The sequence below is a fragment of the Ailuropoda melanoleuca genome, chromosome 1 (genome assembly GCF_002007445.2).
Source record: "Ailuropoda melanoleuca isolate Jingjing chromosome 1, ASM200744v2, whole genome shotgun sequence".
Lineage (NCBI taxonomy): Eukaryota > Metazoa > Chordata > Mammalia > Carnivora > Ursidae > Ailuropoda > Ailuropoda melanoleuca.
This window is the reverse complement of record NC_048218.1, coordinates 46,504,531-46,531,996: the sequence shown is the minus strand read 5'-3', so window position 1 is coordinate 46,531,996 and position 27,466 is coordinate 46,504,531. Positions and strand designations below refer to the sequence as shown.

At 35.5% G+C, this 27,466-nt stretch overlaps 1 protein-coding gene across 4 annotated transcripts in view; it reads left to right on the top strand.

The window, feature by feature from the left end:
- SENP7 (SUMO specific peptidase 7) overlaps positions 1 to 27,466 on the top strand; it is a 129,368-nt gene that overhangs the window by 23,014 nt on the left and 78,888 nt on the right. For all 4 annotated transcript variants that reach the window (XM_011222114.3, XM_019797313.2, XM_011222113.3 and 1 more), the window contains exon 4: positions 11,693 to 11,790. In XM_011222114.3, coding sequence (XP_011220416.2) covers positions 11,693 to 11,790 — 98 coding nt within the window. The remainder of the gene's footprint in view (positions 1 to 11,692; positions 11,791 to 27,466) is intronic.

Here is a 27,466-nt window from a genome sequence, read left to right as displayed (position 1 = left end):
TTTTGTGGCCAAATGTATGATCTGTTCCAGAGAATGTTCCATGTATGTCTGAGAAGAATGTGTATTTTGCTGTTTTTGGATGGAATGTTCTATAAATGTCTTTTAAATCCATCTGGTCTAATGTGCTGTTTGAGTCCAGTCCTTTCTTGATTCTCTCTCTGGATGATCTATCCATTGGAGAAAGTGGGGGTATTGAAGTCTACTACTATTATTGTATTGTTGTTTATTTCTCCCTTTAATCTGTTAGTATTTGCATTACATATTTAGATGTTCCTATATTGGGCTTATAAATACTTACAAAAATTATATCCTTTTGTTGGATTGACCCCTTTATCGTTATATAATGACCTACTTTGTCAGTTACTGCAGTTTCTGTTTCAAAGTGTATTTTGTCTCATTAAGCATACCGACCCCAGCTTTTTTTTGGGTTTCCTTTGTAAGGAATATCTTTCCCGATCCCTTCTTTTTTAACTTATGTGTGTTTTTAAAGGTGAAGTGAGTCTCTTGTAGGCAGTATATAGTTGTTTTTTTTTTTTTTTTACCCATTTAATCACTATGTCTTGATTAGAGAATTTATACCATTTACATTTAAAGAATTATTGGTAGGTATGGACTTATTGCCATTTTGTTAATTAGTTTTTGACTGTTTTGTAATTCCCTGTTTCTTTCTTTTCTCTTGCTCTATTGTGATCTATTTGATGATCTTCTGTGGTGATATTGATACCTTTCCCTTTAACTTTTGTGTATCCACTGCAGATTTTTGCCTTGTGTTTACCATGAGGCTTACAAAAAACATCTTTATAGCATATTTTAAGTTGATAATCACTTAAACTTGAATTCATTATAAAGCTCTACATTTTTATCCACCCCCGTTTTGTTTTTGATGTTACAATTTGCTATTTTGTGTATCCATTAATGAATTCTTGTAGTTAGAGTTGTTTTTTAAAAATATTTTTCCTTTAGCCTTTATATTATACTTAGAAGTGGTTAGCCCACCACAATTATATTAGCTTATTCTGAATTTATGTATTTGCTTTTACTAGTGAGATTCATACTTTCACGTTTTCTTGTTACTAATTAGCAGCCTTTTGTTTTGGATTAAGGAAGTCCCTACAACATTTCTTATAAAGCTAGTCTACAGGTGATGAGTTCCTTTACCTTCTGCTTGTCTTGAAAACTCTATCTCTCCTCCAATTCTGAAAGACACCTTTGGCGGTTTTATTCTTGTTTTTGGTGGTTTGTTTGAGTACTTTTTTTTTTTTTAAAGTTTATTTATTTTTAGGTGATCTCTGTACCCAATGTGGGGCTCAGACTCACAGCCCCCTGAGATTATGAGTTGCATGCTCTACCAACTCAGCCAGCCAGGTACCCCAGTTTCAACACTTTTAATATATAATGCACTTTGTTCTGGCCTGCAAAGTTTCTGCTGAAAAATCTGCTAATAATCTTTTGGGAGGGGGTTTCCTTGTGTATAACAAGTTATTTTTCTCTTGTTGCTTTTTAAATTCTCCTTGTGTTTAACTTTTTGTAATTTAACTATAATGTGTCTTGGTGTGACTCTCTTTGGAGATCTAATTTGAAACATCTATTTTGGAACTTTCTGAGCTTCCTGGATTTGAAAGTTTGTTTCCTCCCCAGTATTTCTTAAGATAATTTCTGGCACTTTCTCTCTCTCTTCTCCTTCCAGGGCCCCTATAATGTGAATATTGTTCTATCTGATGTTGTTCCATAAATCCCTTATTATATCCTCACTCTTTTTAATTTCTTTTTCTTTTGGTCTTCTGAATGGGTGAATTCAGAATTCTGAATGGGTGCCCTATCTTTGACTGGTCCTTTCTTCTACTTCATCTAGTCTACTGTTGAAATTCTCTTGAAGTTTTCAGTTCTGTTATTGTATTCTTCAGCTCTGTGATTTCTGTTTGGTACTTAATATATTTTCTTTGTTGAAATTTTCACTGTGTCCATGTGTTGTTCTCCTGATGTTGTTAAGCCTCTTTATAACAGTTATTTTGAACTATTTATCAGGTAAGCCACTTATCTCCATTTCATTAAGGTCTTTTTCTGATGTTCTTTTGTTTGAAACATATTCCTTTGCTTCATTTTCTTTCACTCTAGTTGGTTTCTGTGCATTATATGATACAGCCACTTCCTAGTGTTGAAGGTATGATCTTGTATAGGAGTTGAACTCTATCTTAGCTCTTGGTTGTCTCTCAGACCTTTCGGATTGTCAAAGCTGACTTCTTTTTTCTTAGTGTCTTCCAGTAGTTGAGGGTGTGCCAAGACCTGTCAGTGTCTCTAAGGGGTGATCTCAGTCAGGCTGATTGGAAGGTGGATCCTCAGGCAGCATCTTTGAAAGTACGCAAAGATACCTCTTTCAGGGGGAGACTGGTACATGAGTGTTTCTGTCTGCTCCCTCTGTGCTGTGCCCTGGGGGATAGCTGGTGTTAAGAACTGTTTCTCTGTTTCAGTCCTGTGGAATCTATGAGCATATTCTCCACTGGCACCACAGCCACATGATCAAGGGACATCCCATAGGTAGCAACTGCAAAAACCGGGGTGTCAGACTTGTGCATAAGCTCCTTTTCAGAAGATGATGGCAATCTGGAGTGAAGCAGAGGGAGATACAAAGATGGCATCTGCTTGGCTCTGTGGTCTCCGGAGAGAATTGTAGTTGGCCTCTAAATGCATGTTAAATTAGAAGCCTGTCCTCAGGCTGCGGTTTTTACGATAAACAAATAGACCTCTTTCTGGGTGTGTTTCAATCAGCTACCTCTATGCTGGGTCCTGGAATGTTAGCCATGGTGAGTCCACGTGAATCTTTTAAGAACTGTCTCTTGGTTTGCTAGAGCCTTGTGATTTTCATGGATGCAAGCCGCGTTGGCTTTCAAAGCTAGATGTTTTAGTTGCCTGTCTCCTCAGTGATAATCTTAAAGGTCAGGGTGCCAGATGTCGGGTCCAAATCCTTTGTACCTTAGGCAGAAGCTGGGAGTTGTCAGTTCTCTCCTGGTTGTGTTCTATTTTGCTGGGGGTGGTGTTTATGGCAAGATCATCTCAGCTTCTCCTACATGTTTCAGTGTTTTTTCTCATTCCTGTGATATTTAGAGGAGTTGTTCAGCTAGTTTCTGGATTTTTTCAGAGGGAATTGTTGTATATGTAGGTTTGGTATGTCTGTGGGAGGAAGTGATTTCAGGAGCCTCCTACATTGTCATCTTGAACTGGAACTATCCCTGGTAGATTATTGTTAGTTGACGTCCATAGTTTACGTTAGGGTTCACATTTTGTCTAGTATATTCTGTCTTTTGACAAGTATATAATGGCATGCAACTACCATTACAATGTGATACAGAATAATTTCACTGTTAAAAAAATCTTTTGTGCTCCACTGATCTTTTTAATATCTCCAATTTTCTTTCTTTCTTTCTTTTTCTTTCTTTCTCTTTCTTTCTTTCTTTCTTTCTTTCTTTCTTTCTTTCTTTCTTTCTTTCTCTTTCTTTCTTTCTCTCTCTCTCTCTCTTTCCTTTCTTTCCTTTCTTTCTCTCTCTCTCTTTCTCTCTTTCTTCAATTTTATTTATTTATTTGACAGAGATAGAGACAGCCAGCAAGAGAGGGAACACAAGCAGGGGGAGTGGGAGAGGAAGAAGCAGGCTCATAGCAGAGGAGCCTGATGTGGGGCTCGATCCCAGAACGCCGGGATCACGCCCTGAGCCGAAGGCAGATGCTTAACTGCTGTGCCACCCAGGCGCCCCCTTTCTTTCTTTCTTTTTTTAAAGATATTATTTATTTATTTGACAGAGAGAGAGACAGCCAGCGAGAGAGGGAACACATGCAGGGGGAGGGGAGAGGAAGCAGGCTCCCAGAGGAGGAACCTGATGCGGGGCTTGATCCCAGAACGTTGGGATCACGCCCTGAGCCGAAGGCAGACGCCCAACGACTGAGCCACCCAGGTGCCCCATCCAGTTTTACTTTTTCTGTAATGTCACATGGAATCATACAAACTTTTTAGATTGTTTTCTTCCACTTAACAATATGCTTTTACATTCATTCATGTCTTTTTTTGTGGCTTGATAGCTCGTTTCTCTAAAAAAAAGAATTTTTTTGGGGGGGGCGCCTAATGACTTAGTTAAGCATCTGCCTTGTTTTTGGCTCAGGTCATGGTCTCAGGGTCCTGAGATCAAGCACTGCATTGGGCTCCCTGCCCAGTGGGGAGTCTGCTGCTTTTCTCCCTCTCCCTCTGCCTTTCTACCCACTCATGTGTGCTCTCTCTCTTTCTCTAAAATAAATAAATAAATCTTTAAAAAAATAAAGACGTTTTCACTAGAGCAGCTTTAGGATTGCAGCAAAATTGAGCGGAAGATACAGTTTCCATATGTCCCTTGCCTCCACACATGCATAGCCTCCCCGACTATTGTTTTTATTGCTGACTAATATTCCATTAAGTGGATGTAGCACAGTTTGTTTATCCATCACCTGTTAAAAGACATCTTGTTTGCTTCCAGGTTTTGGCAATTATGAATAAAGCCACAGTAAATATTCATGTACACGTTTTTGTGTGGACATGTTTCCCACTTATTTTAATAAATACCAAGGATTGCAGTTGTTGGATTGTATGTTAAGGGTATGTTTAGTTTTGTCAGGAATTGCTAAACTGTCTTCCAGAATGGTTGTACATTTTACATTCCCACCAGCATCTAATGAGATTTCCTAATGCTCCACATTCTAGTTGACATTTGGTATTGTCAGTGTCTTATGTTTTAGCAATTCTAATAGGTGTATAGTGGTATCTTGTTTTAACTTGCAGTTCTCTGATGACATATTTTCTTGAGTTTCTTTTCATATGTATTTTTGCCAGCTGTGTATCTTTGGTGAGGTGTGCCTTCAGATCTTTGGCCTTTTTTAAACTTGGATTGTTTTCTTATTTTCGAGTTTTAGGAATCCACTGTATTTTGGATATCAGTCTTTTTATCAGATTTGTATTTTGCAAAAAATTTTTTTCTAGTCTTTGTGTTATCTTTTCATTCTCTTAATGGTCTTTCACAAAGCAGAAGTTTTAATTTCAGGGAAGGCCAAATTATCATTTTTTTTTCTTCATGGATAGTGCTTTAGGTATTATATCTAAGAAGTAATTGCCTAACCCAAGTTCACCTAGGTTTTCTCTGATGTTATCTTTTAGTTTTATAGTTTTGCATTTTGTATTTAGACCTGTGGCCCATTTTGCATTAATTTTTGTGAAAGATGTAAGACTTATGTTTCTCTTTCTTTCTACATGGATATCAGCACCATTTGTTGGAAATACTGGCCTTTATGTATTGAATTGCTATTGTTCCCATGTCATAGATCAGTTGATCACATTATGTGGATCTGTTTCTCAGCTATTTATTCTACTCCATTGATCTATTTGTTTGTCCATGCCATGCTATCTTGATTACTCTAGCTTTTGCAGTAAGTCTTGACATCAGGAGTGTAAGTTTTCCAAGTTTGTATTTCTTCAATATTGTATTGGCTATTCTGGGTCTTTGGCTTTCTATTTAAAATTTAGAATCACTTTGTTACTATCCACAAACTAACTTGTTGGGATATTGATTGGTGTTGACTTTGTAGATTAAGTTGGGAGGACAACTTATTGAGTCTTCCTATCCATGTACATGAAATATCTATTTAGATCTTTGATACCTTTTAACACAGTTTTGTGTTTTTTGTCATACAGATTTTGTATATATTTTATTTGATTTGTACATAAATATTTACTTTTTTGTGCTGATGTATTGTTTTAAATTTCAAATTCCAATGTTAATTACTTTTAAAGAAGGTAATTGACTTTTGTATAAATATCTTGTTTCCTGCACCATTGCTAAAATGGCTTGTTTGTTGAAGGAGTTTTTTTTTTTTTTTAAATCGATTCTTTGGGATTTTCTTTTCTTTCTTTTTTTTTTTTTTTAAAGATTTTATTTATTTATTCGACAGAGATAGAGACAGCGAGAGAGGGAACACAAGCAGGGGGAGTGGGAGAGGAAGAAGCAGGCTCATAGCAGAGGAGCCTGATGTGGGGCTCGATCCCAGGACTCTGGGACCACGCCCTGAGCCGAAGGAAGATGCTTAACCGCTGTGCCACCCAGGCGCCCCATGGGATTTTCTGCATAGATAATTATGTCACCTTAAATAAAAGTTTTATTTTTTTCCCCCAATCTGTGTACTTTTTCTTTTCTTTTCTTATCTTACAACATTATCTAGGGCTTCAGTATGAGGCTGAATAGGATTGCTGAAAGGGTACATCTGGTTTCTTACCATTAAGTATATTTTCTGTAGGTTTGCTGTAGATTTCTTTATTAGATTGAGAACAGTCCCTTCTATTGCTACTTTGCTGAGAATTTTCTTTAAAAAAAGTCGTAAATGGCTTTTAGAGTTTGTCAGATTTTTTTTTCCACCTTATGTGTTTTGGTGCTCTAATGTTGAGCACATAGATATTAAAGATTGTTATGTCTTCTGGGAGAATTGACCCGTTTTATCATTATGTAATATTTATCTTTACCCCTATATCCCTCCAAATTGATAATTTTTCTTTCTCTGAAGTTTGTTGAGTCCGAAATCAGTATAGCTACTCTAGCTTTCTTTTGATCTGTGATAGAACAGCATATCTTTATCCCTTGACTTTTCATATTATGTTTGGTGTGTAGTTTTTTTTGTTTTTTTGTTTTTTGGATTGATCTTTGAATATTGAACCACTTTTCTGCTCTGGAATAAACCCTAACTGCCTGTATTGTATTTTTCTTTTCATATATTACTTGTTTTGATCTGCTAATTTTTTTGTTGAGTGTTTTTGTCTATGCTTATTGGAGATGTTGGTCTTTAGTTTTTTTTCCTTCTTGTAGTGCCATTATGTGGATTCAGTATCAGTGCAGTGCTTACATTATAGAATGAAGTGTGAACTGTTCACTTTTAGTTAATGGAATGGAGAGTATATAATTCATTTTCTTACTTAAACGTCTGATTTGCTAGGAAAACTCTCAGGACCTTTAGAGGCTAGGAGTTAGTGGAAGGAAGGGTGGCAGCTGTGTTTATAAAAGGATAGCAGAAAGGACGTGTGTAACCCAGCTGTTTATATCTTGACTTTGGTTGTGGTCACACAGATGTGCACGTACGATAAAATAGCACTGAACTAAAAATGCACTTATACACAAATGTGTGCATATAAAACAGGTGACATCTTAATAAGGTCATGAATTGTCTCATTGTTAATTTCCTGGTTATATATTTTTCTGTTGTCATGTAGGATGTTTGGGGAAAACATTGGGGGAAAAGTGGTTGAAGAGTATACAGGATTCTCCAGACCTTCCCCCATAATACATCCAATGGCTCAGTAGATACTAGTTAGCAAATAATTTCAGCTTATGTTTTTTGTTAAGTGTTTTCATTGTTGGCATTACATATTGCTTACTTTGGAAACTGAATGAAGAACTAGTTGAGTTGAAATTCTGTTATAAAGTTAAATCTAGACCAATAATCTCAATTGGTTGGAAAGTCATTATGCATTTTTACTACAGTAAGCTGTGATGGGGTAAGTAGTTGTGAACAAAGTCAGAATTTTCCTCAAGATACAGCTTTGGTTCCCTTTTAGTATCTAAGGAAGCACTCAGTTGAGATTGTCAACCCCACACCACTTAGAATGCATGTAGAGTTGATTTTATCTAAGAAAATTTTTAGTAGTTATTGTGGACCATTTTATTGAATTAGCATAGTATTTTATTTTGGTGTCCTTGGAGAGGGATAAATTTACGTAACTGAATGCTTTGATCCTGTCTGTAAACAAAGTCTTTTTTTTTTCTTCTAAAAGCCTTTTTCATATTTAAAATAAAATTATTTATGTATCTTAACTTTCCTATTTGTGGTCGGGTAGCTTTCAGATTATGTATGGGAATAAATTCCCATTCATAGTCAGTTTGTAGGAGAATTCTTTGTTATGTGATTTTTATTTTTCAGAGAGAGCATACAATAGGTTCGTAGACTAAAAGAAAAACAAGTATAAGTGTGAAAAATACAAATTACTAACCCAGCCTACAATTCTTAACTAATTTTTAAAAAGAAAATATGTAAATATTTTAATGTGATATTACATATAAGAAACATGTGATCGGGGCGCCTGGGTGGCATAGCGGTTAAGCGTCTGCCTTCGGCTCAGGGCGTGATCCCGGCGTTGCGGGATCGAGCCCCACATCGGGCTCCTCTGCTATGGGCCTGCTTCGTCCTCTCCCACTCCCCCTTTGTGTTCCCTCTCTCGCTGGCTGTCTCTATCTCTGTCAAATAAATAAATAAAATCTTTAAAAAAAAAAAAAACGTGATCAAAGTCTAAGTGAATTTTATTTTCATTTGGTAACGTTTCTGGATATACTTCAGGTTACCCTTGGATATGGTAGGATTCAATAATTCAGAGTTAATGACATTTTAATCAATCTCCTTCCTATTAAAGTTGTCTCCAGTTTGTCTTCATGAGTTCATCTTATTTTTGTAATAGTTTAAAACTCTTATTCTTTTTTGCCCCCTCTTTGGTGGGAATACTGTTGTTGTCTTCTCTTTACAGAATCTGAGGCTCAAATACTAGTACTTTCATCATTTTGCACATATAGGTAACCTGATTATAGTATGATTAGCGGGTTACAAAAAATTCAATAATATAAAATGTGAAGGTTGCATTTACTGTGAGGTTAGTGGAACAATTACAGGGAACTAGTTGGCCAGCAGTTCTGAGCGCTCAGCCCTTAAGCCAAATCCTCCCTAGTCCTTGTTGCAGTTGGATGTAAACAGATAATATAATTCATTGTGAGAAGTGTTATCAGTAATAGAGGTATGCAAAACGTATAATGGTATTGTAGGAGAGATTGATTTACTCTGTGAGAGGGTGAGGAAGGTTTCTGGTGGTACTAGATTGGGGCTTACTGGGCAAAGAGAACTAGGGAGGGTAAAGCTTCTAGTAAGGAAACATGTTGAAGGATGAAACTGCACAGCACTTTTGGGGAACTACAGATAGTTTAGTATGGTCAGAATACACGATGCATGGGAAGCAGACGTGAGAAATGAAAACACAGTTGTTATTATTATTATTATTTTCCTCCTTTAAGTAGTCAGAAACACTTAAGAATGTAAGCAGCAGAGTGACAACAGATTTGCATTTTTGAAAGATTTAACTTTCATGATGAAGCAGATGCTAGATTAGAGGATAAGAGACCATCGGCAGGGAATCCTATTAGGATAACATTGTAAGAGTCTAGGTCAGAAATAAGAAGAGGCAGAACTAAGACAGTGATAGTGAAAATGGAGAGAAAATGTAGTTTTAATCTTGTAATATTGATAGATTTACATTTTGTAGTGAAATGGGAGTGACGGATGTGTTTAAGTTGATATATTGATGGCGGATTTCTGAGAATTTATATAATTTAGAATTAAAGCATTGGAAGAACTTAGGCTTTTATGGGAGACAGACTTGGGGTCATTGGTCGAACATCACTTTCCTCTGATAAAATGTGTTTTATACCATGCAGGGCTGTGGTGATAATGAGATAACACAGTTTCTGGAGAATTAAAAAGGGTGTTTATCGAGGGCTGTCATGTTCAAAACAGTGTTTTATTTTTCATTAAATTTTTTTTATCTTTTAAACATTTATTTTAAATTGTGGTTAAATACACATAACATAAAATTTATCATTTTAACCATTTTTAGGGGTACAATTCACTGGCGTGAAGTACATTCACATTGTTGTGCAACCATTATCACCATCTATCTCCAGAGCTCTTTATATCTTGCAAACCTGAAACACTCTACCCATTAAATGATACTTCATTTCTTCCTCTCCCAGCCCCAGGCAACCACCATTCTATTTCCTACCTTTATGAATTTGACTGCTTTAGATACTTCATGTAACTTGAATCATATAGTATTTGTCTTTTTGTTACTGACTTATTTCACTTAGCATAATGTCATCGTGTGAGGAAAAACCAAGTCTTCCTCCTTTGTTTCTCATTTACTCTCACACTACTATCATATTTACAATACTTTTGACACCAGATGTGTGTGGGTTTTCCCCTACCAAGCAATGCTCTGTGATACCAGCTGGGTATTCTACAATTTAATTCAATTCTGACTCTACTTGGAAGTAGTGTCAGACCCCACAAGTTAGGGGCTCGATCCCATAAGAGTCCTCCCATCCCCCTTCAGATGCCAGTCACAAGTCCAGCTGTCACCTATGCTTGTGCTTGAGTGGCTATAAATCTAAGGTTCCCACAGCTACCCCGTCAGGTTCGATTAATTTATGCTAGAGCTGCTGAGAGAACTCAGGAAAATACTTATATTTATCAGTTTATTGAAGGATATGATAAAGGATACCATTGAACAGTTAGATGAAGAGATACACAGGGCGAGGTCTGGGAGGGTCTCTAATGCAGGAGCCTCTGTCCTTGTGGAGTTCACATGTGTGGTTTGTGGATGTGTTCACCAACCTGAAAGTGCTCTGAATCCCATACTGTTGGGATTTTTATGGAAGCTTCCGCATGTAGATATAACTTATTAAGTCTGTTTTCAGCTCTTTTTCGCCTCTTTAGAAAATGGAGGGTGAGGCTAAAAATTCCAAGCTTCTAATTATGGCTTAGTCTTTCTGGTGACCAGCCCTCATCCAGGAGCCTTCCAGGAGCCCACCCAGAGTCACCACATTAGTACAAAAGACACTTCTGTCACCCAGGAAATTACAAGGGTTTCAGGAGCCCTATGTCAGGAATGGAGAGCAAAGATCAAATATATAACAAAAGATGCTCCTATCAATCCAGGAAATTACAAGGGTTTTAGGAGCTCTGTGCCAGGAACTGGGGGCAGAGACCAATAAATATATATTTGTTCTCCCACAGTCATCAAGGGTCATCCATGTTGTGGTGTGTGTCAAAATTAACTTTTTAAGACTGAATAAAAAAAAGATTGAATAATATTTCATTGTATGTATATACCATATTTTCTTTATCCTTCTTTTATTAATGGGACACTTGAATTCTTTTAACTTTTGTGAACAATGCTGCTATAAACACAGGTGTATAAATCTCTTTAAGGAAAACAGTTTTAAACTTATTACATATATAGTCACCTTACATCCTTGTGAGATAGCTACTATTATGTCCATTTTAATGATAAGGAGACTAATGCAGAGAAGATAAATAATTTATTTGTGTAGAGTCATACTGTTTTGTATTAAATAATTTTAACTTTTGTGTCTAGTCAGATTAAATCTAAACCCTGTTAAGTAAGATGTCTCTTTCCTAAATTTTCCATGTAGCAGTTCATAGGGAACCAGTTGTAATCCCTTCCAATTGTTGTAAATGCAGTTACTTCAAAATCACAGACCCTGTTTAACTTGGTATATAATAATTTTTATTTCCTTTAGTCTTAAAAAAATTGTATGATTATGTAAGCTTTGGACTGTCAAAATGTTGATTTCCTAACAATTTACCTCGACGGTTTAAAATAGCTTCTATTTTTTTCATGGACTCATATTTCTGCACTAGCAAAAGAGCCAGGTGGTTTTGTAGATTGCACTTTTTTTCTTCCATGACCTGTGAATTTGGCTGTTTATCTTGAATTTCTAAATAAAAACAAATTTAAGTGCCTTTTAATTGTCATATTGTTATATTTAGTATTAAATTCCATTTTTTCCCTCCCCAGTGGAAAAGAAGCCTAAGAAATAAGGTCCTCTCTCTAGACCATAAAAGTAGAAAAGGTGTCCAAGGACGTCCTGTCACTTCTAAAACATCACCAGAAAGGTAAGGTATATGTGTGTATGACATAGGATGGGCTTATACTGTGTGTAAATAGTGTGACCATGGGTGATTCGTTTAGCCTCTTTGGGTCTCAATTACCATACTTTTGAAATACAAAGACTGAATTCAAGATTCAGTTGTAAGGTTCCTTCCAAGCTCGAACTTTCTGTGATTCTAAGTCATCTTAACTCCTTGTTTTGTGCATTTGGTACATCTTGATAAACTTTAGCTGATAAAACAAAAGTTACGTATAGACTGATTATAATGCTTGATTCATCATTTGTGGTCTGCAGTAAGAAGGATGCTCAATTTAGCAACTGTGGAACTAGTCATAGTATTAGTGAATTATGGTTATACTAGAATTAAATATTTGGGGGATTGAAATTGCAATTATCAGAAGAAATTTAGAGCATTTCAGGATTGGACATCCGTAAATGATTAAAAAGTTGTTATTGTACAAAAGGGCACTGAATTTTCCTTTTTTGAACAGTGAATGAAAAAATGACTAGCAGAGTAAAAATTAGTTACTGGGAGATCACACGAATTAGAAGACTAATTGGAGTTCTTAAATTTATGTCAGAGCACTTTATAAGGTACTTAGTCTTATTCTCCCTTTTCCAGTAAATTGTCTGTAGGAAATGTAAAATATGTTAGTGATTCCATATCCTTACCAATATTTAATTCTCCCTCTCTGCCTTCCTCCTTTCCTTCCTTTCATAGATATCCCTGTGGGTGTGAAATGGTGCCTCATTGTGGTTTTGATATGCATTTCCTAATGACACTATCTTTTTATGTGGTTATTGATCATTTTTATATCTTCTTTGGAGAAGAGTCTATTTAGATCCTTTGCCATTTTAAAATTGTGTTGTTTCCATTTTTGAATTGTAAGAATTCTTTTTATATTCTGTATACAAGTCTTTATCAGATAGATGATTTGCAAATATTTTCTCCCATTCAGCATTTCAGTTTCTTGATGTTGATGTTGTCTTTTGAAGCACAGAAGTTTTTTCATTTTGATGAAGTCCCATTTATCTATTTTTCTTTTGTTGCTGTGCTTTTGTTGTCCTAAGAAACTGTTGCCTAATCTGAGGTTACAGTGATTTATTCTTGAGTTTTCTTCTAAGAGTTTTAAGGTTCTAGCTATTAGATTTAGGTCTTTTATCCATTTAGAGTTAATTTTCAGATATGATATGAGATAGGCATCCAAATTTATATTTTTGTTTGTGATGCAATTGTCCCAGCACCATCAGTTGAAAAGGTACCAATTTTTTGGGTACTTTTATTGAAAATCAACTGACTATAAATATAAAGGTTTATTGCTGGATTTGGAATTATATTCCATTGATCTGTATGTCTGTCTTTATGCCAGTATCACTGTATCTTGATTACTAAAACTTGGCATTAAGTTTTGAGATTGGAAAGTGAGAGTCTTCAAACTTTATTATATTTTTCAAGATTGTTTTGGTTGTTCTGGGTTCCTTGCATTTTCAGTTGAATTCTAGAATCAGGTTGTCAATTTTAACAACAAAGCCAACAAAGTCTATAGAGAATGTGTTGACTCTATAGACTAATTTGGGGATTTTGGCCATCTTAATACTTAAAAATCCTCTGATTCATGGACATGCGATATCTTTCCATTTATTTAGATCCTTTTTAATTTCTTTCAGCAATGTTTGGTAATTTATTTTCTTCTTTTTGATGCTGTTGTGACTGGAATTGTTTTCCTTATTTTATTTCGTTTTTTAAAAAGATTTTATTTATTTATTTGACAGAGAGTAAGCACAAGTAGGGGAGCTGTAGGCAGAGAGAGGGAGAAGCAGGCTCCTTGCTGAGCAGAGAGCCTGATGCAGGGCTTGACCCCAGAACCTTGGAATCATGACCTGAGCCAGAGGCAGACGCTTAATGATTGAGCCACCCAGGCACCCCTGTTTTCTTAATTTTATTTTCAGACTGTTCATTGTTGGTGTATAGGAACTGATTTTATGTATGTTGACATAATATGCTGCAACCTTGTTTAAGTCATACTAGTTCTAGAAGTTTTTAGTAGATTGCTTGGAGTTTTGTTCATAAAGACAGTTTTACTTCTTTCTTTCCACCTGGATGCCTTTAATTTTCTTTCTTTGCTTAATTGTCCTGGCTAGAACATCTAGTACAATGTGGTATAGAAGTGGTGAGAATGGACATCTTTGTTTTTTCCCCACTCTCAGAGCAAAAGCAGTTAGTATTTTACCATTAAGTATCATGTTAGCTAAGTTTTTCATAGATGCTTTGCTATGGTTTGAATATTTGTGTCCCCTCAGAATGTTATGTTGAAATTTTTTTTTTTTTTAAAGATTTTATTTTATTTATTTGACAGAGATAGAGATAGCCAGCGAGAGAGGGAACACAAGCAGGGGGAATGGGAGAGGAAGAAGCAGGCTCATAGCAGAGGAGCCTGATGTGGGGCTCGATCCCACAACGCCGGGATCACGCCCTGAGCCGAAGGCAGACGCCTAACCGCTGTGCCACCCAGGCGCCCCGTTATGTTGAAATTCTAATACCCAGTGTGATGGCATTTGGAGGTGGGACCCTTAGGTGGTTGTGTAAGTCATGAGGGTGAAGCACTCATGAATGGGATTACTGCCTAAATAAGAGACTTCACAGAGTTTCCTAGTTTCTTCCACCATGTTGAGGACACAGTGAGAAGTTAGCCGTCTGGAGTCTAGAAGAGGGCCTTCACGAGAGCCTGACCATGCTGGCTGGCACCCTGACCTTGGACTTAGCAGCCTCCAGAGCTATGAGAAATGAATGTTGTTTATAAGCCACCCACTTTATGGTATTTTGTTGTAGTAACCCAGATAGACTGAGACATATCCTTTTTCATGATGAGGAAGTTCCTTTCTATTCCTAACTTGTTGGAGGCTTTTTATCATGAATGCATGTTGCATTTTGTCAAATGCCTTTTCTGCATTCATATCATGTAATTTGTATCCTTTATTAATACAGTGTGTTACATAACTTGATTTTTTTTTTTTTAAGATTTTATTTATTTATTTGACAGAGAGGCAGCAAGAGAGGGAACACAAGCAGGGGGAGTGGGAGGGGAGAAGCAGGCTTCCCTCTGAGCAGGGAGCCCCATGCGGGGCTTGATCCCAGGACACTGGGATCATGACTTGAGCCGAAGGCAGACACTTAACGACTGAGCCACCCAGGTGCCCCCATAACTTGATTTTTAAATCTTAAACCAACTTTGATTCCTGGGATAAATTCCACTTGATCCTGATTTATAATCCCATTTATATGTTGATGAATTCAGTTTGCTAGGATTTTGTTAAGTATGTTTATATTTGCATTAAAAAGAGAAATTTATCGCTGTTTTCTTATGTTGTCTTTGTCTGGCTTTGGAATCAGGTTAATACTGGCCTTGAAGAATGAGTTGGAAAGTGTTCTCTCTTCCTTTGTTTTTCTGGAAGAATTTTTGGAGAGTCAATATTAATTTTTCTTTAGATGTTTTGCTTTTAAGATTGTATTTTAGTAATCTCTACACCCAGCATGGAGCTTGAACTCACAGTGCTGAGATCAATAGTCGCATGCTCTACTGTCTGAGCCAGCCAGGCACCCCAGTTTTTCTTTGAATGTTTGATGAAATGCACCACTGAGCCATCTGGTCATTGGCATTTTGCATATGTGTGTGTCTGAAGTTTTCACATTACAAATGTAAATTTTTATTTGTTATAGTTCTATTCAGATTTTCTATTTCTTTATGAGTCAGTTTTGGTAGCTTGTGCCTTTCTAGGAATTTTTGCATTTTATAAGTTATCTAATTTGTTGGCATATGTTTGTTCAAAATATTCTCATAATCTTTTTAATTACTGTAATATTACTGATCTCTTTTTCATTCCTGATTTACTAATTTGCATTTTCTCTCTTTTTCTCTTCAGTCTCCCTAAAGATTTGTTAATTTTGTTGATCTTTTCAAAGAACCAACTTTTGATTTCTTCAGTTTTCCCTATTGGTTTTCTGTATTCTATTTCATTTACTTCCATTATAATCTTTTTTTCCTTGTTCTTGTTTTGGAAATAGTTTGTGCTTCTTTTTCTAAATCTTAAGGTGTATAGTGAGATTATTGATTTGAGAGCTGTCTTCTTTTCTAACATAGACACTTATAGTTTTAAATTTCCCCTGAACTATATTAGCTACATCTCAAATTTTATATGTTTTGATGTTCTTTTCATTAATCTTGAAAGTATTTTCTAATTGGTACGTTTTTTTTGGACATATTTGTTATGAAAAGGTGTATAATTAATTTCTGCATATTTTTAAATTTCAAAGATTTTCCTCTGTTAATTTTTTATTGAAATATAATTGGCATAACATTATATTATTTTCAGGTGTACGATGTAATGTTTTAGTATTTGTATATATTGAGAGATGATCACCGCAGTAAGTCTAGTTGGTCCATCATCATGCATAGTTACACATTTTTTTTCTTGTGATGAGAACTTTTAAGATTTACTCTCACTTTCTTAGCCATTTTCAAATATATAGTACAGTGTTAACTATAGTCACCATGCTGTATAGTACATTCCCATGACTGACTCATCTGTTGTTAATTTTTAATTGAATTTTAATGTGATATGAAAACATTTTGTATGATTTCCTTTCCTGTAATTTTTTTTTTTAAAGATTTTATTTATTTGAGAGAGAGTGAGATAGAGAGCACATACCCTGGGGGTGGGCTCAAAGGGAGAAGAAGACTCCCTGCAGAGCAGGGAGCCTGACATGGGTCTCAGTCCCAGGACCCCTGCCAGGATCACGACCTGAGCTGAAGGCAGACACATAACCACCTGAGCCACCCAGGAGCCCCCCTCCCCCTTTCTTGTAAATTTGTTGAGGTTTATTTTATGGTCTCTCATATAGTCTTTGCAGAATGTTTTGTGTATTTGAGAAGAATGTGTATTCTGTTCCTATTTGGAGTGTTCTCTAGAGGTCTGTTAGATTGAATTGGTTGATACTGTTATTCAAGGCTCTTGTTATAGTTATTGTTGTTGATTTTCATTCTAATATTTCTATCCATTATCAAGACTGGTGTTGTGAAGTATCAAACTATTGCTGTTGAAATTCTCCCTTCTGTTTTGTCATTTTTTGCTTAATGTATTTGTTGTCCTTTTATGAAGTGTATGAATATTTGTAATTGGTGTATCTTTCTGATGGATTAACCCTTTTATCAATGTAATGTCCCTCATTGTCTCTATTTTTGTTAGTTTTAAAGTCTATTGTGTCTAATATTGATACAGTTACTCCTTTGTCATAAGGTTGCTGTTTGCATGGTACACCTTTTTAAATCTTTTCACGTTGAACCTATTTCTTTCAATCCAAATTGTCTCATTGAGAGCATTTAGTTGGGTCTTGTCCTGGCAGTTTGGGCTGCTATAATAAAGTACCATAGACTGGGTGGCTTATAAACAACAAATATTTATTTTTCATAGTTCTGGTGGCTGGGAAGTCCAGTATCATGGCACCAGAAGCTTCATTGTCTGGGAGGGCTTCTTGATTTGTACAGATGGCCATCTTTTCATTGTGTCCTCAAAGGGTGGAAGGGTCTCTCTTAAGCCTCCTTTATGAGTGCTATTTATGAAGGTTCCACTGTCATGATCTAATCACTTCCCAAAAGGCCCCCCCCAATACCATCACTTTTGGGGTTTAGGATTTCAACATATGAATTTTTAAGGGAAACATATATTCAGAATATAGCAGATCTTGATTTTTCCTTTATTCTGGCAATCTCTGGCTTTTGACCATATTGTTTAATCCATTCACAATTCATGAGAAAATGTCAGTAGGGCCATGCTTCTTCTGAAGGCATCAGGGAAAAATCTGTTCCATGTCTCTCTCCTCTTCTTCAGGCATTCACTGTATTTTGGATGTATCACTGTGATCTTATATATTTACATATTCTCTCTGTGTGTCTTCATGTTGTCTTTCCTTTGTGTATTTCTGTTTCTGTGTTCAATTTCCAGTGTTTTTTTTTTTTTTTTTAAGATTTTATTTATTTATTTTCCAGAGAGAGAGAGAGTGAGAGTTCAAGAAGGGGGAGCGGCAGGCAGAGGGGGAAGCAGGCTCCCTGCTGAGTAAGGAGCCCGATGGGGAACTCAATCCCAGGACCCCAGGATCATGACCTGAGCCAAAGGCAGCCTCTTAAATGACTGAGCCACCCAGGCATCCTGAGTTTGCAGTTTTTATAAGGACTCCAATCATAATGTGTTAATGGCCTAATCTATTGACCTCATTTTAACTTCATTACCTCTATAAAGACAGTATTTCCAAATAAAGTAACATTCTGAGATACTGGGGTTAGGAGTTTAGAATATCTTTTTTCTGGGGCACATTCAACCACATAAAGACAACTTGAACGTGGGAGAGGAATTGAGCTTCTTTGGGGACCAGTGATTTCTTTTCTTTAGGAAATGAATTGGCAATCTATTTCCTTTTCCTCATTCTTTATTGCTTCTTAAAAATTCAGTCTCTCCTCAGTGATATGTAAATAAAACGAAAAACTACTTGTTATTTTGTATTGCCTTTTTTTGTGTGTGCTGCTTCTGATTATAGAACTATTTTGGTTTTCTGTTTGTTCTTTTTTTAAAAATCAGCTTAAGTGGTATATCATTTACTAGAAGAGTATGTGTCAATTTTAAGTATATTTTTATAATTTTTGACAGATGAATTCCTTTTTCTATTGTAAAATTCACAAAACAGAAAATTTACCATCTTAACCATTAATTTTTTTTTTTTAATTTATTTGAGAGAGACAGAGAAAGAGAATACACAGTGGGGAGAGGCAGAGACAGAGTCTTAAGCAGGTCTGTGCTCAAAACGGAGCCTGATGTGGGGCTCATCTTATCATTATTATTTTTTAAAGATATTATTTATTTGTCAGAGAGTGAGTGAGTGAGTGCACAAGCAGGGGGAGCGGCAGGCAGAGGGAGAATTAGGCTCCCTGCTGAGTAAGGGGGGCTCATCTTACGACTCTGAGGTTATGACCTGAGCTGAAACCAAGAATTGGCTGCTTAACAGACTGTGCCCCCCAGGAGCCTTCCATCTTAACCATTTTTAAATATATAGTTTAATGGTTTTAAATACATTTATAATGTTGTACTAACATTATCACTATCCATCTCTATAACTCTTTTCATCCTGTACTACTTAAATTGTATACCCATTAAACAGTGACTACCAATTTCTCCCTTATCCTTCAGCCCCTAGCAACCGTCATTCTACTTTCCATGAATTTGACTACTTTAAGTACCTCATGTAAGTGGAATCATTCATTATTTTTTTGTGGTTGGCTTATTTTACTTGGCATAATGTCCCCAAGTTCATTCATGTTGCAACATGTCAGAATTTACTCCCTTTTTAGGCTGGTTAATATTCCATTGTGTGTGTGTATACACACACACATACACAATTTTGCTTAACCATTCATCTGTCAGTGGACACTTGTGTTGCTTCCACATTTTTGCTGTTGTGAATAATGCTGCTGTGAACATGGGTATACAAATACATCATCAAAACCCTGTTTTCAGTTCTTTGAAATTGGGGTATATATCCCAAAGTAGAATTGCTGGATCATATGGTAATTCTGTTTTTTATTTTTGAGGATCACTATACTAATTACCTGCAACATTTTACATTGCCACTACTAGTATGCAAGGGTTCCACTTTTTCTGCATCTTCATCAAACCTAATTTTTTTTCATTATAGCCATCCTAATGGGTTGTGAAGTGATAGGTGTTTACGTTTTTGATTTGTGTTTCCCTGAAAATTAGTCATATTAAATATATTTCCATGTGCTTATGGGCCATTTGTATATCTTCTTTGGAGAAATGTTTATTCCAGTTTTTTGCCCACTTTTGAATTGCGCAGGTTTTTTGTTGTTGGGTTTTAGTTGTCTGTATTTTCAGAATATTAATCTCTTATAAAATACATGACTTGCAAATATTTTATCCCATTTTGTGGGTTGCCTTTCTACTCTGTTGGTAATATCTTGAGATGCTTAAAATCCCTTAATCTTCATAAAGTAGTTTGTTTTGTTGTTTCCTGTGATTTTGATGTTATATCGAAGAAATCAGTGCCAAATTCAGTGTCATGTTCATGAAGATTTTCCCATATGTTTTCTTACATGAGTTTTATAATTTTAGCTCTTTGCATTTAGTTCTTTGATCTGTTTTGAGTTAATGTTTGTGTATGGAGTTGAGTAGAAGTCCAACAGCATTCTTTGGCATGTCGATATCCAGTTTTCCTAGCACCATTTTTTAAAATGCTGTCCTTTCCCCATTGAATGTCTTGGCGCTCTTGCTAAAAAACATTGACCATATAGGGGTGTGTGTATGGCTCAGTCAGTTAAGCATCTGACTCTTGATCTCACCTCAGGTCTTGATCTCAGTGTTGTGAGTTCAAGCCCCATGTTGGTCTCCATGCTGGGTGTGGAGCCTGCTTAAAAATGTTTTTTAAAAACACTTCCTATATAAGAGTTTGTTTCTTTGTTCTCTATTCTTTTCTCTTGTTCTGTGTGTTTCTTATGCCAATACCATGCTGTTTTGATTACTGTAACTTATAGTAAGTTTTTGAAATAAAGAAGTGTGAGTCTTCCGGTTTTGTTCTTCTTTTTCAAGATTGTTTTAGTTATTGGGAGTCCCTAAGGTTCCATGTGAGTTTTGGGATAGGTCTTTTTTTTTTTTATTTTTGGAAAAAACATGATTTTGATATAGTTGCATTGAACCTATAGATTGCTTTGAGTAGTATTGACATCTTAACATTTAGCCTTCCAATTCATGAACATGAAATGTGATTACATTTATTCATGTCTTTAATTTCTTCTAGCGATGTTTTGTAGTTTTCATTTTATTTGTCTTTTGCCTCCTTGGTTAAGTTAATTCCTAAGTATTTTCTTCTTTTTGATGCTAATATAAATGGAATTGTTTTCATAATTTCCTTTTAGATTTTTCATTGTTAAATGTATAGGTATGCAGCTGATTTTTGTGTTGTTTGTTTCCTGCCACCTTGTTCAGTTCATTCTTATAAAATTCTTTTTGTGGAATCCTTAGGGTTTTCTATGTATAAGATGATACCATCTCTGAAGAAAGGCCTTTTTACTTATTCCTTTTCAATTTTGATGTCTTTTTTCTTCCTTTTTTGGTCTCATTGGCTATGTACTTTGTTGAGTAGAAATGGCAAAAATGGGCATCCTTTTCTTGTTCCTGATCTTACAGGAAAACATTTTCGTCTTTCTCCAGTAAGTATGATGTTTGCTTGGGTTTTTCATGTATGGCTTTTATTATGTTTGAAGCAGTTTGCTTCCATCCCTGGTTGAGTGTTTTTGTCATGAAAAAATACTGAACTTTGCTAAAATTTTTTGTATCACTTGAGATGATTGTATGTCTTTTTTCAATTCATTCTGTTACTGTGGTCTTTGTATTGACCAATTTTTGTATGTTGGATCATTCTTGTGTTACAGGAATAAATCCCACTTGGTCGTGGTGTATAATGTTTTTAAATTGCTACTGAATTTGATTTGTTAATATTTTGTTGAGGATTTTCAAATCAATGTTCATAAGGGATAATGGTCTTTAGTTTTCTTTCCTTGTGGTTTCTTTGTCTGGCCTTATAGAATAAGTTAGAAATTGTTCTTTTTGCTTCCATTTTTGGGAAAAGTTTGAGAATTATTGCTGTTATTTCTTCATAAAATTTTGGAATTCACTAGTGAAACCATTAGGGGCAGGGCTTTTCTTTGTTGGAAGGTTTTTGATTACTGATTCAATCTTCTTACTAATTTTAGGTCAAGTCAGATTTTCTGTTTCTTTGTCATTCAGTCTAGGTTTTTTATTTTTAGGAATTTGTCCATTTCATCTGGGTGATCCAATTTGTTGACATACAGTACTCAATTATAATCCTTTTTTATTTTTGTGGCATCATTAATAAGTCCCCACTTTAATTTTTGATTTTGGTAATTTGCATCTTCTCTCTTTTTTTCTTCACTCATCTAGCCAAAGTTTGCCATGTTTGTTGATTTTTTTTTTTTTAAAGAATCAACCTCTGGTTTCATTAATCTTCTCTATTTTTCTATTCTGTATGTCATTCACTTTTTATTCTTTTTTCTGTAAGCTTTGGATTTAGCTTTTTCTTCTTCTAGTTCCTTAAATTGTAAAGTTAGGTTGTTGATTTGAGGTCTTTATTTTTTATAAGGTAAACGTTTACAGCTGAGAAATACCTCTTAGTACTAGTGCTTTTGTTGTGTTTTGCAAATTGTTTTTCAAGATTTTATTTATTTATTTGACACAGAGAGAGAGTGAAAGAACACAAGCAGGGGGAATGGCAGAGGGAGAGGCAGGCTCCCCACTGAGCAGGGATCCAGATGCAGGGCTTAATCCCAGGACCCCAGGATCATGACCTGAGCCAAAGGCAGATGCTTAACCAACTGAGCCCCTGTTTTGCAAATTTTTATATGTTGTTTTGTTTACATTCATCTCTTAAGTATTTTCTAATTTCTCTTGTGATTTCTTCTTTGAACCATTGGTTATTTAAGCTGTGTTGTTTAATTTCCACAAATTTGTAAGTTTTCCAGTTTTCCTTCTGTTAGTGATTTCTAACTTCATTCCATTGTGGTCAGAGAAGATACTTTGTGTGATATCTATCATTCTAAATCTGTTGAGACTTAATTTGTTCCTTAGAATATGGTCTATTTTGAAGAATGTCCTATGTGCATTTGAGAAGAATGTGTATTCTCCTGTTGTTAGGTGGATTGTTTTGTGTATGTCCATTAGATCTAGTAGGTTTATTGTGTCTTTTAAGTCCTCTAATTTGTTCTCTTCTGTCAGATTGTTCTCTCCATTTTTGAGAGTGGGGCATCGAAGTCTCCCAACTATTATTGTAGAACTATTTTTGTCAGGGTGCCTGGGTGGCGCATTCGTTAAGCGTCTGCCTTCAGCTCAGGGTGTGATCCCGACATTGCGGGATCGAGTCCCACATCGGGCTTCTCCTCTGGGAGGAGCTTCTTCTTCCTCTCCCACTCCCCCTGCTTGTGTTCCTTCTCTCACTGGCTGTCTCTGTCAAATAAATAAAAAATAAAATCTTAAAAAAAAAAAAGGGGGCGCCTGGGTGGTGCAGTTGTTAAGCATCTACCTTTGGCTCAGGGCGTGATCCCAGCATTCTGGGATCGAGCCCCGCATCAGGCTTCTCTGCTGGGAGCCTGCTTCTTCTCCCACTCCCCCTGCTTGTGTTCCCTCTCTTGCTGGCTATCTGTCTCTGTCAAATAAATAAATAAAATCTTTAAAAAAAAAAACTATTTTTGTCTTCTGTTGATTTATGCTTTACATATTTTGATGGTCTATTATTAGGTGTGTAAATGTTTATAATGGTTATATCTTCTACCTGTATTATACCTTGTATTAATACATAATTACTTTTTTGTCTCTTGCAATCTTTTTTGATTTAAAGTATATTTTGTCTGATATTAAAATAGCCTTGTTGTCTTTTGGTAGTATTTGCATGGAATATCTTTTTCCATCCTTTCACTTTTAACCTAATTATGTCTTTGGATCTAATGTGACTCTGGTGTAGACAGTATATAGTTGAATCACGTTTTTTTTTTAAATCATTTTGCCACTCCCTATCTTTGTATTGGGGAGTTTAATCCATTTACATTTAAAGTAAGTAAGTATTGATAAGAAGTGACTTATTTCTGTCATTTTGCTACTTGTTTTTCATGTCTTATAGCTTTTTTTTGGTCCCAGCTTTCTGCATTTTTCTCTTTTATTGGTTTTGTTGGTTTTTTTTTTTTAATAGAGAGATGCTTAAATTCCCTTCTCAATTCCTCTTGTATAGCTATTTTCTTTGTGGTTACCATGGGAGTTACATTTAACATCATAAAGTTATAGTACTCTAATTTGAATCTACCTGTTTAACATGAATATCATGTGAAACTCTGCTTCTTTACCGTTTTATCTCCATCTCTTAATTCCTGATTTCAAAACATGACATCTTTTTATACTTTATGTTCAAAAGCATAAACTAATAATTATTTTAAATGCATTTTTCTTTAAATTATGTAGAAAACACAATTTGCAGTTATAAACCAAAGTTGGAATAATAGTACTTTTTAGACTAATTTTTTTTTCATAAATATATTAGTCTGTTAAATCATATGGAAAACAAAAAGTGGAGTTTCAAACCAAAGTTATGCAGTTGCTCATGTCTTTACTTTTATTGAGATCTTTATTTCCTCATATGGTATTGAGTTACTGTGTAGTCTTTTTGTTTCTCCTTGCAGGATTCCCTTGAGCCTATCTTGTAGGGCAGGCCTTATCGTAGCAAACTAGCAGCTTTCATTTGTCTGGGCGTGTCTTAATTTCTCTCTACTCTTGAAACACAGTTTTACCGAATATAGGATTTTTGGTTGATGGGGTTTTTTCTTTTAGAATTTTGAATATATCAGTCCATAGCCTTCTAGCCTCCAGAATTTTTGTTGAGAAATGTTACTGTCTTTTTGAACATTTCTTATATGTGACAAATCACTTTTTTCTTGCTGCTTTCAAGTCCCTCTGTCTTTCAAGAATTTGATTATAATGTATCTCAGAATGATAAACAATAAGACAATAGATAATAAAAGTAAATTAAAAATAAATAATAAAAATTTTATTTATTTGTAAATAAAACCTTCATTGAGTTATTTTAAATTGAATATGCTCTGATTTTTTTGTATGTCCCTGACTAATACAGTGCCAGGCACAATAATATTCTCAGCCATCCCATGGTGTAGATACTGTTTTTCAAGGGCAAGTGATATAACCTCTAAGCCTTAGTTGCTTCTATACGAAATTAGGAGGACAGTCATTAAGGCATCCTTCCAAGTTTGCTGATTCTTCTGCCTGCTCAAATCTACTTCTGAATCCCTCTAGTGAATATTTCATTTTAATTATTGTACTTTCAGTTCCAGAATTTTTTTTTGGCTTACTTGTAGGTGTTCAGTCTCTTTGTTGATATTTCCCTTTTTGCCCATAGATCACTTTGTTGACTTTTCTTAGATTTTTAAAAAAATTCTTTGGTCATCTCCAAGACATTTGTTTTAAAGACTTTGTTTAGGGGCGCCTGGGTGGCACAGCGGTTAAGCGTCTGCCTTCGGCTCAGGGCGTGATCCCGGCGTTACAGGATCGAGCCCCACATCAGGCTCCTCTGCTATGAGCCTGCTTCTTCCTCTCCCACTTCCCCTGCTTGTGTTCTCTCTCGCTGGCTGTCTCTATCTCTGTCAAATAAATAAATAAAATCTTTAAAAAAAAAAAAAAAGACTTTGTTTAGTAGATCTGCCATCAGGTCTCATTCAGGTACAACTTTATTAATTATTTTTTTTCTTAGAATGGGCCATACTTTCTCATTTCTTCCTATGCATTATGATTTTTGTTGTTGAAAACTGGACATTTGAATCTAATAATGTGATAATTTTGGAAATCAGAATCTCTCCCTTTCCCAGGATTTGCTGTTTTTTTAAAATTTTATTTTATTTTTTATTGTCGTAGGCTGTCTCTTTGTCAAAGTTCATTGTGAGCTATAAATTTAAGGTTTTTTCACATTTTACTTGAGCCTGTGCTTTTCCGTATGTATATGTGGTAACTTTCTAATTTCATCCTTTAATGCCTTTACTTTTGAATGGCCTAGTCTTTAATGTCTGGCTCCCAAACAGGGCAAAAGGGAAAAATGAAGAGAGGAAAAAAGGGGCATTAGCCTTTTAAGTTCACTGGAAGTCATTTTCTAGAAAGGGTGAGGCTTGTAACAGTGGAGGGAGGTGCAACCACAATGACTTCTGGCCTCTTTTTCTGCATCTCTGACATTAGAAGCAGTAATCAGTGGTCAGAGCACAAATCTGTAATATTTGGAAGTAGGATCCTTTTTTCTACTCTGGTTCCTACTGTGCTGAGTGCAAGCTGTTCATCTAACATGTGCCCAGCTGTTGCCAAGGCGCTGGAGGTTTGGGGTGGGTAGCTTCTACTGCTAAGAACTGAAGTTCATCAAAATTAATGACATTTTACAGCCTAAGACTTTCTCTGAAGTTGTAACCCTTCAGTAAACTCCTGATTTCCAAAATAGTTATATCAGACAGATTTTGCTAGTGTAATTGTTCTATTGGTTGGGAGAGAGATTTTTGCTGGGTCCTACTCCACCATTTTCCCAGAATCAGAATCCTCTTTGTATTGCTTTTTAGGATGTGAAGAAAGGAATATTTTAAATATTTATTGTAAATGTACGGTGCTTACGTTAAATTTCAACAATTTGTGTTTATTTCTTTGTCCTCTTTTCCAAACTCCATCTTTTTTCTACCATCAATAAAAACTTAAGTTTTTCCCTGGTTGGCAGATTTTACTTCTATCTATATTAAAAGGGAGGAGTCAAAAAAACAACACAAGACTTAAGGCAACTTAGAGACAAAATAAGGCAGTAACTGTGAAGGAGAACAGGAGTAAAGGAAAAATGAAAGGTTGTAGCATTTTTTTTCCTGAATGTTGTCTTATTTTTCTTAAAGATTGATAATTCTTTAAAAAATTCTTACTGTTTTTCTTTTGCCTGTTATGTAAGGAAAGTCGGGTGGGAAATTCAAGCCAAATAGCAAAGGAATCTAACCACCTCTGGTTAAATATAGTGATTGAGTATGTAGATTTATCATTCTTTTCTTTACTATTCCTATAGGTCATTCCTATTTTTGTGCCCTCACTTAGGATCCAGATAACCATCGCTAGAATATTTTTCAGAATTGTCTTTGTAAACCTTGTAGATCAGCTAGTCAAAGTTTTTGGGGTGGTAGAGGTAGGTACAAAAAAAAAAAAAGAGCAAAGGCAAAAAGCAAGGGGAAAACTGGAGACCTACTATCTTGTTTGTTTTTGTCTTTTACAGAGTGATATCACATTCCTGAAGAATAGATAGGCAACTATAAAAAGTGACATTTCGAGAATAAGGAAAAGCTCTTGGAAATTACAAATATGATCGAAGCAATAAAGAATATCTAGAAGAAGATATAGCTAAAATTTTCCCCTGTTAAATAGAGTAAGTAGAAAAGAAATAGTAGAAAAGAAAAGTAGAGAATCAAACTGGGTAGTACAACATCTAAATAATAGGTATATCAAGTAGAGAAAACAGAGGGAAGAATTTATCAAGAAAATATTAAAAGACATTTCCAACATCTGAAAAGTAAGTTTCCAGTTTTAAAAGCCTTAATGAATGTTAGCACTGTGTTGAGGGGGGAAAAAAGGAAAAAGAGAAACCTTCACTAAGGCACGTAATGAGATTTCAGAATATCAGAGGTAAGGAAGAAATCTTAACAGCTTTCAGAGACCCCCCCCCCAAAAAAAAAGTCACCTACAAAGATCAGGAATTATAATGGCATTGAAATTCTTAGCTGCTCTGGATGGTAGAAAATTATGAAGAAATGTCGTCAGAATTCAAAGAGAAAATTATTTCCAGTCTGTTGTTCTGTATTCATCAAGTTTAACAGTAGATTCAATACGTTTTTAGACATAGAGGTTCTCAAAAAAATCACCTGCTGTATACACTTTCTTAGGAAGCTCCTTTATGATATACTTCACTAAAATGAGCATGTGAAAGGATAGTCATTTTTTTTTGCAGAGGGCCAGGTAGTAAATAATTCAGGCTCTGTGGG